The 16,137-nt window shown below is 52.3% G+C and overlaps 1 protein-coding gene across 5 annotated transcripts in view; it reads right to left on the bottom strand.

Moving 5' to 3' along the window:
* ZFAT (zinc finger and AT-hook domain containing) overlaps positions 1 to 6,086 on the bottom strand; it is a 193,841-nt gene extending 187,755 nt beyond the window's left edge. The window contains exons 1-2 of one of the 5 annotated variants that reach the window (XM_072774597.1): positions 5,760 to 6,086; positions 1,742 to 1,826 (exon numbers count right to left, since the gene is read on the bottom strand). Coding sequence is in view for 1 of the 5 variants with exons in the window: in XM_072774594.1 (XP_072630695.1) it covers positions 207 to 225 (19 nt within the window). In the remaining 4 variants the exon portion in view is untranslated. Of the gene's footprint in view, positions 1 to 206; positions 484 to 699; positions 849 to 1,268; positions 1,293 to 1,741; positions 1,879 to 5,759 lie in introns of those variants that run through there. The other 4 variants (XM_072774595.1, XM_072774600.1, XM_072774599.1 and 1 more) reach the window with 4 other exon arrangements.
* Positions 6,087 to 16,137: the final 10,051 nt, after the last annotated feature.

The raw sequence follows: 16,137 nt of genomic DNA on the forward strand, positions 1-16,137 counted from the left end.
CGAGGCGGCGGGATACCACCCACGGCCCGACGTGCGCAGGCCGCCGCCCGACGCGCGCTCTCCGCCCCGGGCCGCGGATCCCTCCGCCGCCGGCGGCCCGCGCGCTTCTCCCCGACTCCGAACTCGAAACGGCTTCCCGCGCGCCGCGCCGCGCCCCACCCCCACCGCGTCCCCCACCCCCACCCCCAACCCCCGGCCCGGCTCACCTGCCGCCCGCGTCTCCATGGCAACGCCCCCGCCGCGGAGGGGAAAGGAAAAAAAAAAAAGGCTCGGGCTCTTCCGGGCCCCCTTCCGCGCCGGCCGAGAAGCCGAGGCGCCCCGCCGACGCTTCGCTTTTTATTTTTATTTTTTTACGAAAAGAGCCGAGGCGAGGTTATGGCGAATCTGCGGCATCCAACATGGCGGCTGGAGTCGTCGCCCTCCTCTTCACGGGGCGCTGACGCCGGCGTAGCGGACGTCAGCCTCGGGTGCCCCTCCCCCAGCGCCGAGCGCGTCCCGGCTGCGCGGGCCAGTGCGCATGCTCGGGCCCGCCGGCCGAGCCGCGCGTCCCGCTCCGCGGACTCCGCCGCTCCGGTTTTTGAGCCGCTCCTGGGCAGGAGCTAACGCGAGGCCTGGAATCCGGGTCGCGGGATTGGGAGTCTCGCCCGGCGCGGCCCGGCCCGCCCCTTCCGGCTCGCTGCAGGGAGCGGGCTGACCTACCTGCCTGCGCGCCCTCGGCCCCCGCCGCGGAGCCCCGGCGGGACGTGCGGGGACGGCTCCGCGTTCGCGTCCCAGCGCTGCCGTTTGTTCACGACCTGAAGCGGGACGGCGACTTAGCTTCCCTGGGGCTCAGTTTACCGCTTTGTCAGCCGGGGCGGCTGCGTGTGCCCCGAGGAAGGACGCTCGGAGGAGGCCGGGTGGCGCCGCCCGGAGCGTGCAGCCGCAGCCCGCGGGCGCCCCGGCCGCCCCGCACGGGGTCGGTGCCTGCAACGCGCCCCCCCGCCCGCCCGCCCGCCCGCTTTCCTAGCGCCCGGCCTCGGCTCTGCAGCCGGGTGTCCGCTGGGCACGTCCGGACCCTCCTGCCTTTCCGAGGCGGAGGGGTCCGCTCCACGGCATCTCCGGGGGGGCCCCTCCCGCCGCACCCCAGCCGCAGGAGCCCGCCGGAGCCCGCCTGAGCCCCCGCCCTGGGGTCTGCTAGCGCCCGGCTGAGCTCCTCCCCATCTCCTCCCGGCCACCCCTCCTGGGGGCCCCAGAAACCAGAAACCGAGCCCCGGCAGGCAGTCACTTACTGAATACAGTAATGAGTTTTGTGTCGCTTGCATTTTTAAGGTTATCTCTTGCTTACAAGTGACCAAAGGAGTTTCTGCATCTATAGCAGTAATACAGTTTTCTTTTTAAGCACACCCGCCTAACGTTTTTTTTAAGAATGAAGTCGACTTCCAAGGAAATGGTACCTGCGCACAGACAAGGGGAGGAGATGTGAAAGGGGAAGGAGCCTCAGGTGAGATGTCTGGGAAACACGGGTTTAAAGCTCATCGTTGCCTGCAGCAGGTCTTTTTTTCTGGAGCAGCCTCCTCCGGCTCATATTTACCTTGCCCCATTCCCCACAAGTATTGCACTTACGCGTTTACACAGCCCTCTGCCCGTCTGCTAGACCAGGAGCACAGGAGCACAGAAGCCAGACGGGGTCTTGCTCCTGCTGGTTGCCCAGCTCTCTGCACAGTAGGTAGTGCTGCATGAACTGATTCGGTTCTATCCTCACCTGTATCTCAGCAAAAGCCCATGGACGTCGAGCTTTAGGGTCACATCTTGAATTTCTCAGGGGCCTTGTGTCTTGCTCCTTCATCCTGTTCTTGGGAGATAAAGGGTCATGATGAGACACGACATTTGCACAGTCCACCAGATAAATGTTCCGAGATACCTCCTCCCCCCCCCCCCATCCTTTCATTTCATCAGCAGGACAACTAGGAGGTAAAACTGGACAGATGGCGATTATCGTTCTTTTCTAAGATGAGAAAAGGAATGTTCAGAGAGGTTGTGTGGCTTTTTTAGATCACACAGCGAGCCAGCGGAGGTCACACAGCCACCCAGGTGTGGAAGGAGTCTCTCCATGCCTGGTGTTCCCGTTAAGCACCATCAGAGATGTGTCCAGACTACCCACCGTGCCTCCCAACAGAGCCAAGTCCAAGGTAGTCATTGGGTTCCTGCCACACATCCACCACATCCTACATCACAAACAGATGGCTAGCTAGGTGGAGCCCATCACAGATTTCGTTAGGAAATGAACGGCCCCAAAAGCTGCATTGATGAGCTTTTCCTTTCAGAACTATAAATATTTACAATAATCACTATTTTGCTGCGAATCGATTTCTATCAGGAAATTAGAGTTGTTCTGGTTGCTGACAATATTGGTTTTGTGCTGGGTTGCTTTCTTGCGGCAGCAATAAATGTTAGCTATTGATTATCAGATGGATTGCTCCTGGATGTTGTGACCAAAATGAATTTTGGAAATGAATCAATTTAAAATTTGTCTCAATATTAACAACGTCGGATTTAAAAAAAAAAGAAAAAAGCAATTGTGGATTATGGGTGATGGTCCTGAGTTAATTATTTGGACAGCTACAATTTCCTCTATTATTCCCATGGCATTTTCTTCCTCCTCTTAGCCAAAGAAGATTCACTGAACACTTATCATTACTGAAAACTGGCCTGGCCACTGGCATATGGAAACAACAGAGTCCCTTTTCTGTGGGATCAGATCTGCAAATGGAGTGACGAGTCCACCCCTGGCTCATCCATCACTCTGCTGAGTGATGAGCACATTTTCAGTCAGCGAACATCTTTATTCTTTATATTTGCCGGTCATATCTCAAAATGCCCTCAATTAATGAAAAAACACCAGTAGAATTAAATACAAATTGCTCAAAATTATATAATTAATGGCATCCTACTTCCACAATGGTTCCCAAGAAGATCAAGCTTCCCAGCTGGTCCTTTGGTGGCAATCAGCCCCTCGAGGCTAGCACGTCAAAGAATTTGTGTCGATAGGTTTAGCAACACGAAATGACTTTACTTAGCTCTATGATAAATATTCTATGTAATTGAATATATTCGTGTCAATAATTTTACGATTATATCTCATAGCTGCATGACAAATAGGCATTTACATAAAAAGAACCTGTACATGATTTTATAAGACACTTTCTTGAAAGCAGGTTTTGATAAAGGATTCACACCGGTGACCTCAAAATAATGGGCCTTAAGGCACAGGGCAATAACAAAATAGAAGGTGGGGATAATCACAGTCTGAGTGGAATGCTAAAACCCCAAATAGGCACACCGTAGAGAAAAATCCATTTAAAACTGTATAAAAGAAAAGGGGATAGTCATATTAGAATGATATGAGCAGTTTCACTGTGGACAAAATTATGACCTTAGGAGCAACATCTTCTCTGAGTTCTATCCTTCCCGTGGCCATCACGGTCTGCTTGTACTCTCAGCCCCGAACTACTGATCTCAATGGTATTTTTCATTAGCAGTAGCCAGGGCTCCTTCAAAGAAGCTGAGTCCGTGTTTGGGAGCAGGGGCAAACTGGAGCAGCCTGAAACATCTTGCTACTACCAGGAAAGCAGGTTGCTGCAAAAGTGCTGGGCTGTTGCTGAAAGGCAGTGGACAGCTGAGACCAGGAGCTCCCTCCCGCCTGGTTGTGACAGCTTACACATCACAAAGAACAGCTAGGTCTCCGGTTGTTGATCTATGAGAACAAGTTGAACCTACGAAAGGCATGAGTCTCTCATGTTAAAAAAAAAAAAAAAAAAAAAAAAAAAAAAGTGGGAGGGGACGTTGTTACGTGTAATTGCAAAGTGTATTATAACTCAGAGAAAGGGTAAACGGACCATTTTAGAAAGGGGATAAATTTGGTGTATAAGGGGGTAGGGGGGTCTCTTCCTACCTAAAGTTCTCAACATGTGTTTATGAGATGGTATATCTGTATAAGTTGAGAAGAGTAGGTTAAAGTTTACAGTGAGTAAGTTAAAAATTTCTAGACACTGTACCAGACAGAACCAGGAAAGGCTGGTCCAGACCAGCGGTCTCATAAATAACCAGGTAGAAAGAGGGTTCGGGAACAGTGTTGCAAGTTAATGGATTTGCCAGATGTGCTAGGAGAGTCGCCGACGGACTCAGCCTGCTACACAGCCCTGCCGGTGACAATGAAATGCTCCTGATGCGTAATGCAGTTCACTGGAAACAGGCAGAAGGTGAAGTATCTGAGATTTACTGTACAAGAACTTGCTCCTAAGTCCTATTGACACAGCAGTTGAACCTGATCTGAGCAAGGGTGCCCCAATCAGCAAATGCCTGCTGCCAGGTGAGTCACCTGGAAGGATCCTGTGCTCCAACTAAGAATCCAACAGTCATGGGAGCCTGGGTGGCTCGGCGGTTGAGCATTTGCCTTCAGCTCAGGTCATGATCCTGGAGTCCTGGGATCAAGTCCCACATCGGGCTCCCTGCAGGAAACCTGCTTCTCCCTCTGCCTGTGTCTCTGCCTCTCTCAGTGTCTCTCATGAATAAATAAACAAAATCTTAAAAAAAAAAAAGAAGAAGAAGAAGAAGAAGAAGAAGAAGAAGAAGAAGAAGAAGAAGAAGAAGAAGAAGAAGAAGAAGAAGAAGAAGAAGAAGAATCCAACAACCAATAACCCTGAAGCTATTTCAGTCTACCTGCAGAGGAGATCATCTCTCTCTTTTGGGTTTGATATCGCAATTCTGGGAAAGTACAAAAATAAGTTTTATTGCGAGAACAAATAAATTGTTCAAATCGATAGTCATGATTTTTACAAATAGGCTCTTGGGGACAGTAAAAACTCTCGGGGTTTTGGGATGTTCGAAGCATTAGATGCAGAGTTACACTCAAACGGTAATTTGCATAAATGTTTAAGGAAATGTGATCTGTGACATTTTAAGTTTGTATCAGTTGTGTTTGAATAGTTTACCAAAAAGTTAATGGATTTAGAAGTATAATAAACATTCTTTAAACCAACAACAAGCAGTAGTAACTGGACCATGTAAAAGAAGGCACGTGTGTGGCCTTGGATTCCAGCACAAGGAGAACCAGGGGGCCTGCCAGAGCCTAGCAGAGCCCTAGGCTCATCACAGGGGCCCCATCAACAGGTAGGCAGTGTTGGAAGGGGGCTGGGGATGGGGTGAATATTGGGGATGAACCCAAGAGAGGAGGAAAAGGAACAGTGCATAGCTGAACATTTATTTTATGGCCATTGTAGGAGTAGCACTTAGATGTTTAGATAGAAAAAAAAAAAAAAAAGATTTTGAAAAAGCACAGGCCTCTGGGTGGCTGTGACCAGAGGGCTGGCTCATCCAAATGTGTTTCAAAGAATAAGGTTGATCTATAAGCACAGATAGGGACGCCTAGGAGGCTCAGTGGTTGAGCGTCTGCTTTCGGCTCAGGGCGTTATCCCGGGGTCCTGGGATCGAGTCCCGCATTAGGCTCCCCCCCAGGGAGCCTGCTTCTTCCTCTGCCTGTGTCTCTGCCTCTCCCTCTGTGTCTCTCATGAATAAATAAATAAAATCTTAAAAAAAAAAAAGCACAGATAAAGGGTGTGCTCTAAAACAAACCACTGAGCGAAAAGCAGAGTTCAGGACAGTGCGTGGAGCGTGAACAATTTCTATAGGATATTCACGGACGCGATTATATATGCACAGAGAATCTCTGAAATTACAGGAAAGGAGCTGGAAGCAGCACAGCTTTGTGGGGATGTCTGCACCTGGGGATCTGGGCTCACAGGGAGACAGTTTCCACCGAATGTTCTCTGAAACAGTTGGCTGTTCGTCCGTGTGCAGAGAATGGCTTTCCAGAGAAGAGAAGAAGGGAGAGAGGATTTGAAAGGCCCGGCTCTGAGTATAGGTCCTTGTTCTAAGACGCAGATGCTGCAGGACTTTGGACAAGTCACTTCTTAGCGCTATGCTTTCCTTCTCTGGGCAGCAAGGTGTTAATCCCACATCAGGGAATTGGAGAGATGAGTGAGGCAGCGGTTCAGAAGCGCGGTGGCCACCGGACACGGTGGGGGCTATGCTCGGTCAAGTAGCTTCGGTCCACCTGGGGACGAAAGACACAGCAATGCCCAGTCACAGGAGTAGAGAAGAGCACGCTGGACAGAGTGCCGGGGGAGCTGCATTCGGACCCAGGCGCGGCCACCAACCCACTGTGTGACGTAGGGTCCGGATTTCAGTCCCTGGGTCGTTCAATGGCAGTGGTGGCAGAGCAGGGATTAACTGGAAGGCTTCTGGGGCCCACGTCAAACAATGAGAGATTGTAATCTTGTTTTTTGCTTTTAAGATTTTATCTATTTATTTATTTATTCATGAGAGACACAGAGAGAGAGGCAGAGACACAGGCAAAGGGAGAAGCAGGCTCCCTGCAGGGAACCCGATGTGGGACTTGATCCCAGGTCTCCAGGATCACGCCCTGAGCCAAAGGCAGATGCTCACCCAGGCGCCCCAAAAGATCATAATCTTGTTTTGAAACTTCTCATAACTGACGCATGACAAAGGCCCCAGAGGAGTTCGAAATATGCAACCATCCCTCAGCCGCACATGTGCAGAAAGGCTTTGCCGAGGAGGTGGCAGTTTGTGCGGAGTCCTGTCTGGGGGGCAGAGGCGAGGAGGAACTGGTAGAAAGGAACGCCTGGGGCTAAGCTGACAGATCCCAGAACCACAGAGATATGCCTTGTTTTAATCATCCTTATAAAGGCCAACAGAAAGGAAGGGTGTCTGTGGGAAGTCCCACAGCAGTGGCCCCCAATGAACCACGCCTCCCTACAATCGCATGCTTGGCCCCCTGCACACACTGACTTTGGGATTGACCTCATGACTTGCTTTGACCCATGAGTCACAACAGAGCCTTGACCAGCACTTTCACACTGGGTTTTGCCCTCTTGGGACGCTCCACCAGGAAGCCAGCCACCATGCGGTAGGCAAGCTCAAGCTAGAGTACCGAACAATGAGGCCACACGGCTCGGGAGCCCAAAGGCTAAGACACTGTCCTGGGCATTCGGGTTGGAGCGGCTCCCCAGCCAATGCAGCCACGTGAGTGACGTTGGCTACTCCATGTGGCACAGAGTCTGCTTCTCCATCTCCCTCTGTCCCTTCCCCCCACTCATGCTCATTCTAATAGATAAATAAAAAATCTTAAAAAAAAAATAGATAACAAGAGACATCACCCAACTTTGCCTTGCAAGAAGCTAGAACTTCAGTTTCAAGGGTTTGAGATCACCCCCCCCACCTCAATTTTGGAAAAGGTAGAGTCTTTAGCTTGCTCCTTAGAAGGGAAAGGGGATTGAGATCAACAGACCTCAGGATAGACTCTAATCTGTCGTTCAACCAAAGGAGACTTATTGAAGAAGAAAGAAGACACTTGGCGTAGGCCTTCGGGGTGATTGGAATGTGGATCAGAGAAGACAAATCAGTGGGCCGCTGTAAAAGCAGCAGGAGGAGCAAAGAGCTTCGAAGAAGGACAAGCCAGGGAGGCGCCGACCATGGTGGGGAGTCAGGTAGGGAACACTGGAGGTGGCAGGAAGCTGGCTTTCCCCAAGAACCCCAGAGTCAAATATTGCATGCAGCCCTGCCTTTTTTTTTTTTTAATATTTTTTTTATTTTTTCATGAGAGACACAGAGAGGCAAGACACAGGCAGAGGGGATCCAGGACACCAGGATCACGCCCTGAACTGAAGGCAGATGCTCAACCACTGAGCCACCAGGGGCCCCTAGTTGGTCTTCCCTTGCTTACCTTTCACAAGGCCCAGGAAATATGATCACCAGGGAGAGCTGCTGTGGAGGTGCATCTTCTCACTGCTGCCCAAACAGGGGAAAATGAAGCATAAAATACATGAACATGACGACGTGGATCCAACCTTCTCGAGTTTTCCGCACCCGTCACATTCATCATCTCACACGGCCTTCACTGCCAACCCATAGGGCAGGGAGGTAATAGTGAACAAATAGGCTAAGGACTGGGGACTTGAAGAGGGCCTCACAAATAGCCCAGACCTTTCCATGCAGCCCGTCCATCACACCCTTCCACTGCTGAAGACTTGTCCAGGGAACGAGGGCCCAGGAGTGTCTGGTGGGGAGAGGCCGTCATTCATGGGAGTCCCCAAGGAGCCCGCCCCAAGGAGAGGCAGGCAGGGCGGGCAGGCGGCCCTGCGTCGTGTGTTTAGCCAGAAGCATGGCGTGAGCAGCAGTGGGGCCGAAGCCTGATGAGTAAGCGGTCATGCCCCGAGCCGCCTGGCCCAGATCTTTGCTGTGAGAGGCCACATTCCACTCTGCTGGCCTTTGATGGGCCGCAGGGCGTAGCACGTGTCCCCACGGTTTCGCTGCGCAGCCCCTGGGCTGCCTTCCTGCTGATGGTGACCTCAAGGTTAAGTGCCCACACGGGGCCTGCCAGCCTTCGGGCCTCGCCTCAGTCACTGACGCTGGCGAGACAGGAGGCAGGAGACTCCCGTTTTAAGAACATTCTCTAAAATTCTCCTCTGTGCCTTCTCAGCCCAAATCAAAAGCTTACAGGGCTGGGGGAAGAGGTGGCCCCGGAGGGGAGGGACGGAAGTTCTGGTCCACTCCCTGCGTGCATGCAGCACAAGTCGGCTTCATGTCGAACCGGACACACTTTCACCTCATCCAGCACCAAAAGATGCCAGGCCTTTTTCCAACTCTCAGCCTTTGTACATGTCAAGAATATTTTCCCCATGTTTCTCCGACTGTTGGACTCCTGTACATCCTTCAAAACCCTGACCAAATGTCCCTGCTCTGGGAAGCCTTCCCTTATTCCCCAGGCAGGCTTAGGGACTCTCACAGTCCTTTTCCAGGGCTCTTACCTGTTGTGCTATACCTGACTCACCTCTGTACACCTGCTCCCCCACCCCCACCCCAGGATGATCTGAGCCCACATGGCTAACTTGCTTGATAGCCAACTGACAATGTAAGGAAACAAAAGAACTGTCAGGATGCTTGCTGAGAAACACTTGGGAGGAATTCATTATGGAAAAAAAAAGAAAAGAAAGGTCAGGTCATTTATTCACTGCTAACGCATTGATGGGGTGCCTACCAGGTGCCAGAAGTGTTCACAAAGGACATTGCTCCAAGCAGAAGGAACGGCCTGAGGCTAAGGCACAGGAGGGAAGAAACAGCAAACGGGACCCAGGATGCCTGGTGGTGATGGGAGGCAAGAACAGAAGAAGCAGAGGTTACCCCATTACACTCAGAGGTAACTTTCCTTGGCCACTAACATTCAGGTGGCTGTTTGGGGTCGTCCCTCCATAGCCACAGGCAAAGGCGAAAGATGACGCAGGCACAAGCTCTCCCCTGGCCATCTCCCTTGTGACCAGCGGCTGAGATTGTTGAGACAGGTGCTGGGATCCGGAGATGGAGCCCAGCTGGGCCCAAAAGGCAAACAGGCGGAGAGCATGATGTCCCCCTGTCCCCTCTGGGTGACTGACACAAGCTGAGAGCCGCCTCTCACCTTACGGATGAGGAAGCTTCAGGAAGGGACTGGTTTAAGACGACGGCACAGCAAGATTGCACGCCTGGAGACACGGAGCTGCACAGACACCCTCCCTGACCCCTTACAGCTTTTCATGGGCTGAATTGTGTCCTCCCCAAAATTCATATGTTGAAGCCCTAACCCCCAAGGACCTCAGAATGGGACTGTATTTGGAGACAGGTCTTTTTGGAGGAAATCAGGGTGACATGATGTCATCTTGGCAGGGGCAAGGGGGGGCCCAGTCCCATAGGACTGGTGTCTTTGAAAGGAGACTAAGACACAGACACCCACAGAGGGGGACCAGGAGAAGCTACCGGGAGGAGACGATGCCATCCACATGCCAGGGAGAGCAGGCCCAGAAGGAAACCAACCCAACTGCACCTCCACCTCCGACACCTTGATCCTGGGACTTCCACGGCCAGAACTGAGAAGGAATGAACCCCTGCTGTTGCAGCCCGCCCCCACCGCCCCCCAAGAGGCTCAGACCCTGGAGGCCAGGCATGAACCTGCCCTCAGCTCCTAGAGTAACAGGGATTCAGAGGGAGCTAAGTGCTGCTCTGCGGGCCCCCAGCACTCAGGCCCCCCGCAGGAACCAGAGAGCCCCGCAAACTGGGCGGTTTAAAGAGAGAGTCTAATAAAGGGACTCTTTACAAAGATGGGGGCAGGGTTGAAGGTAGTTCAGGAAAAACAGGGAAAGTCTTCAGGCCTGCAGCCCCCGCAAGCCTGTGGGCATAGGGGAGGGAGAAACCGGGAACCCAGAGCCAGGGGAGTGCACCTAGGGGAAGTCCTCCGACAGCTGGGGCCACAGGCAGGGACCATCACCAACCCTCCTTAGCAGGGGCAGAGATCAGAATAAATGCCCAGACCTACCTCTCCTCCCGCCTTCCTGATTGCCTGCTGGGGTGTCCCCGTGGCTGACCCCAATGTGAAGTCTCCCCTTGACTGCCCCTTCATTGTACTGAGGGGAGGGCGTGGGTCACAGGAGACTTGGGATGGTCACCTCCCTAACCTCGTGCACAAGGAACAGCTCGACAAATGCCTGTTTCCACCTGTCGTAGAGGATGGACCATGGAAACTTCTCGTTGGAGCATATTTATGGAGCTCCTGCGGTAACTGGCTTGGAGAGAGATGCAGACGGAAAACCAGTTACCTTGAAAGAAAAGTGGTGGAGACGGCACCTGGGGGCTCAGTGGTTGAGCAACTGCCTTCGGCTCAGGGCGTGACCCCGGGGTCCTGGGATCGAGTCCCGCATCGGGCTCCCCGCAGGGAGCCTGCTTCTCCCTGTGCCTCTGTCTTTGCCTCTCTCTGTGAGTCTCTTGTGAATAAATAAATAAAATCTTAAAAAAAAAAAAAAAAACAGTGGCTGAGAATCTCAAATGTTGCCAATTGCTACAAAACAAAGTCTGACCTGGAGGAGGTGCCTCTCAAGCCATCCAAGACGATGCACCACAGGGCTGCTCACAAACTCACTTATAACCTGACTGTGGTCACCGTCCATCCTTAGGAGTCAGGGGGTCACATCCGCCGGGCATCACCTGGTGTCGAATCCTATGCCAGTTGCTGGAAATAGGCTCAGGCTGCGTCTTCGTAGGTGCCCCAGAGGGAGGACGAGGGAAGAAACCTCTGGGCTGTGGTCCTGTTCACCATCTTTGACTAGCAGCCCCCCTGCCCACACTAGGAGCCACGGCAGCTGCTCTGCAGATTTGGGGGCACGCGTCTTGACAGGCAGGGGAGATGCAAAGAGCGCCAAACCTGGTCAAGGCGCAGCAGAAAGCAGGACAACAAGGGGTACGCAAGGTGACATTTGTCAAGAGGTGCAGCGTGGGCACTGGCCTGTTGGAGAGAATGCTCCTGCTGGGCCAGGGTTACCCCTTTAGGTCCAGGATTCAAGGAATGAGGTCTTGGGGGATCTCCGGCCAGCGGGCGGGGCTGACAGGGATGTGGGGACACTGCCCAGGGGCTCGGGGGACCACTATGTCCTAAACCACTAAGCATGGAAATATATGGGAAGCCCGGGTGGCTCAGTGGTTGAGCATCTGCCTTTGGCTCAGGTCATGATCCCAGGGTCCTGGGATCGAGTTCCGCATCGGGCTCCCCGCAGGGAGCCTGCTTCTCCCTCTGCCTGTGTCTCTGCCTCTCTCTCTGTGTCTCTCATGAATGAAGAAATAAAATCTTTAGAAAAAAAAAGAATTAAAAAAAGTATGGAAATATATAGTTTTAAACACAAAAAGAAAAAAAAATAAAAAAAATAAAGGAAATATATGGTGTTTCAAGAACCACTGTGGCCACCAGCGTGCAGGGGGTGGAAGGGCAGCCCTGCTGGTAGGTTGAGCACCTGGTCCCAGTTGGTCTGGGACCTTCCTGGTTCTCGCACGGCACATCCTGTGTCCTGGGAACCTGCTCAGTCCCCACCTGTGTGCCACTGTGACTTCCCTGGAAACCGCGAAGGAGAGCGTGCCTCTGGCAAGTGCTGGGCGCCGCCTTCCTTCCCCTGCTGAGAGCGCCCCGGGTGGAGGGGCCACCGTAGAGTGGGGTCAGCAGGGGCTCTGAGGGTTCACCCCACGGCCCCCCCAGTGACACCCTCCTCCCCCCCGCCAGCTGGCTGAAGTCTGCAGGGTTTGGAGATCCCAGGGAACATGACTTGCTCCCCTCTCCCCTAGCCCTGTCTTCAACTGCTGTTCCAGAGATATTCCCAGGGGCACCTGGGTGGCTCAGAGGTTGAGCATCTGCCTTTGGCTCAGGTCATGATCCCTGGGGTCCTGGGATCGAGTCCCACATCGGGCTCCCTGTGGGGAGCCTGCTTCTCCCTCTGCCTCTGTTTCTGCCTCTCTCTCTCTGTGTCTCTCATGAATAAATAAATAAAATCTTTAAAAAAAATTCCAAAGGCATTCCCAAAGTTCCTCCAGGTACCACCATGCTCCCCTGCTTGGGAAAACCCACCTGAACTCTCGCTGCTCACCCTTCGTGCCCCCTGGTTGGAAGTCCCAGCCAGGGAGGTGAGGCGGGGTGTCCGTCCCAAGTGTCCCCGGGCACGCTGGACGGCCCCTTCCCACACACTGTCACTGCGTGATTCATGACTCTCTTTCCCCCCAGAACCGAAAGATCCCCGAGGGCACAGGCTCGAGCGCCTGGCAAAGAGCGGATGTTCTACAAATGCTGAAAGGAGGACAAGACCAGACAGGAGATAAAGAGCACAGTGTTAGCAGGACGGAACCCTTTCTGATACGATGAGGCCACGGCTGGCTGGCACCTTGGCCTTTGCGTCAGGTCTTGGAGTAAGCATGCAAGCTCGGCCTTCAGCTCCCCACCGTGAGCCTAGGCAGGCGGGGAAAGGGGCAGAGACTGAGGACCCGTAATTACCATATGGCTATTAGTTGTCCATGAACTCACTCCACACTCTCTGCCTCTGGGACCCGGGGTGCACCAGGGCACTGCCGAGGCGCCATGGACACAGTGATGGGTGAGACGGCGAGAGTCCTTCTCTGTTGGTGTTTGGGGCCGGGCTCCCACTAAATAAACAGGAGATCATTTCAATTAGGGGGTGACATAAAGAAAACAGGGTGCCTGGGTGGCTCAGTGGCTGAGTGTCTGCCTTTGGCTCAGGCCGTGATCTCGGGGTCCTGGGATCGAGTCCTGCATCGGAGCAGGGAGGCTGCTTCTCCTTCTGCCTCTCTCACTCTCTCTCATGAATAAATAAATAAAATCTTAAAAAAGAAAAGGAAAGAAGGGATCGTGTTTCAAAAATACACGCGCATGTGTGTGTGCGTGTGTGTCTATTTGGGAAGAAGGGATGACTGGTCTGTTTGGGGTGAATGTCTGGGGTGAAAGATCTCCCCAAGATGGTGACAGAAACCTGAATGATGAGAAGGAACCAGCCCAGTGGATACCTGAGGAAAAAGAGATCCAAGCAGAGGGAATAGCCAGTGCAAAGGTCCTGAGGTCGGAAGAAAGCTGGTGTGTTTAAGCAGCAGAAGGAAGGAAAGACAATGGACGTGGCAGGTTTTTGCTGAGGCAGAGGAAAGGGCCCCGTTGTTCCTCCGTTCCCTGTCTCCTCCCACTGGCTTCCTCTTCCTCCACTCATCACAAGGTCCTTCCTCCCCTCTTTTCAGTAATGTCTTCCTCTGGGTTTTCTACAGACGCTGAGATTTAAAACCAAATCGAAACACACTGCCAACAAAAGTGCTTTTAAGGGTGCCGCTCATTTTGATCTATAAAAACACAAGCCAAGCCAGTCCCATGACTTCAAAATGAATGGGATTTTTTGAGAAGTAGCATGACCAGGAACTGAAGCTATGTCAGGGATCAGCAATCTTTCTGTAAAGGGCCAGATAGTTACTATTTTTGGCTTTGCAGGCCATGGGGCTTGTGCCACAGCCACTGCACTTTGCAGCTCAAGACAGCAGCCACAGGCGGTGATGTGAGGGAATGAGCAGGGCCACATTCCAATAAAATTCTATTGATAAAAACAGGCAGCAGGGGGATTTGGCCCCTGACCCCTGATCTACTACATGATAAATATCATTAATCAAAACACATTGTTATTTTAGCTCTAGCTCGGGGCCAGGCAGTCAGGATACTTTTCAGGTGCTCCTGTCTCCCGGTACTAAGCAGATGTGCTGTACCAGGTACGGCAATGATATGTGCCCCGTCTGTGTTATTATTAGTTGTGAAATTCTATTAAATCTAATGTTCCAGTATCGAAATGCTAAATTATAAAATAGTTTTCCTAAGGCCTAGCCTAAGCCAGTTTGGCCTTTCGCAACTTCCTGGTTCTCTCCATGGATCTGGGCAGCCCTCCCTAACTGCAGGTAGGAAGGCCAAGGTGTGCGCGGCTCCCCTGGTCGTCGCTGCCAGGTGGCTTGAACGGTGAGAGCAAGTCTCCAGTGCAATCGTGCCAGGCATTTACAGGCACGGTGCAAACCTTTCTAGGGGGGCAGACACAGAAGCAGCAGGCATGCAGACTCCTCCTGAAAGTCTGGGAGGTCCCTCTCTGTGTCCCTCAGACTCTCTGCAAGGGCCACGCGAAGCAGACACTGCTAATGGAGCAACGGGGTTTAGCTGACATTCTCCATGGACTGGAGGCAAAGCCCCCTGCCCTCGGGCAGAACAGATTCTCGTCCAGGGCAGCGCTGGGGAGAAGGTGTGGGTGCTGGGCTCGCTGGGCTTCTATTGCCCATCCAGGCCCAGCAGATATGCCTGCACGGGACACCTGCCCAGACCAAGATCCAGAACCACTCTTCCCAGGGAAGCAGGAGCTGGTGATCTAATAGAAGCTTCCGTCGCTTATAGCAGCATTCCTGACATCTGCAGTCCTGAGCAAGTGTGTCAAATGTTAAATTTTTAGTCTATATTAAGATCTCCAAGCACACACACACACATATTACGGTGCTTATACTGAAATAGTTTTAAGTAAATTATACATATCACATACTTCCCTTGTATTGAATTCGTGATTCTTAAAAACGAATTCCATCTTTCCGGTAACTTGTTTTGGATCTTATTAAGTAGGAGGTAAAATAAAATATATAACTTTTATTTTCAGTTTCGAACCTGTGGAATCCACGATTTTGTATACACCAGTAGTCATATTTAAAAGCCTGACAGTCCTTAAACGTTCTCCGTGGGAGAACTGTAATACAAGAAAAGAAAACACATCCATTCCATTTAATAGCTCTGTTTCAGCTAATACCTTTGTAAGGCATGATGACCTATAATTTACAGACAGTGACAAACACAAATGCAAGAGAGGAACTGACCTCAAGCAGTCTTTCTACCAGAGCGAAATCAGGACATGGGCTTAACCAGAATGTAGGGCATGTGACAAATGAGAAACAGAAAAGACAAAGTTTGTCGTGTTTCAAAGCTTGTTTGCACAAAAATGCAATGTACGCTGCATGTGGATCGGGTCCCAGACTGGTGAGCAGATGGACTTATTTTTACCAAATGGAATGGTCAAGGCGATAACACTGATTTATTGAGCTGGATGTGTGTGTGTGGTGCTCTGAAAGAGATGCCAGGGAACAACTGACCCAGTTAGTCTCTGCTGCACACAAACAGCCCAACACTCTGTGACGTCGAGTGGCAGCCATGTGCTGTGACAGCCCCAGGCCCGGGCGGCGGTGGGGGCTGGGGGTGTGTGTGTGGAGGGGGCACTGTGCTTGTGCAAGTGCAGGGTGGGTGGGGACTCCACCCTGGGTCCAGCCTGGCGGGGCAGCTCTGCTTTGTGGGGCTTTCATCTGCCTCCAGGAACCCTGAGTTAGCCTGGGTCTGTCCCTCTCACGCAGGGCGCAGAAGCCAAAAAAGGGCCAAGCAGAAACACAAGGGCTTTGAGGGCAAGTCACAAGGCCGAATGCAGAGTCTACAGGTGTGGAAACATACTCTGCTTCCTGGGGCGAGAGGATAACGTCGCAGGACAAGGGCTGCGCCTTTGGGGTGAAGAAGTGGGCCCCGGGAGGCAATCGACCACCCACACCATCAGGAACCCAGAGTAAAGCACTAAGCAGGCCCCAAGAATTTGCTTCTAAGTCACCGACCAATTACGTGCTTGGCTGAGTGGAAAACAGAGAAGATCTCCCACTCAAGGTTTGCTATAAAAAGGTGATATCTAG

Source organism: Canis lupus, chromosome 14 (assembly GCF_048164855.1).
Source record: "Canis lupus baileyi chromosome 14, mCanLup2.hap1, whole genome shotgun sequence".
Classification (NCBI taxonomy): Eukaryota; Metazoa; Chordata; class Mammalia; order Carnivora; family Canidae; genus Canis; species Canis lupus.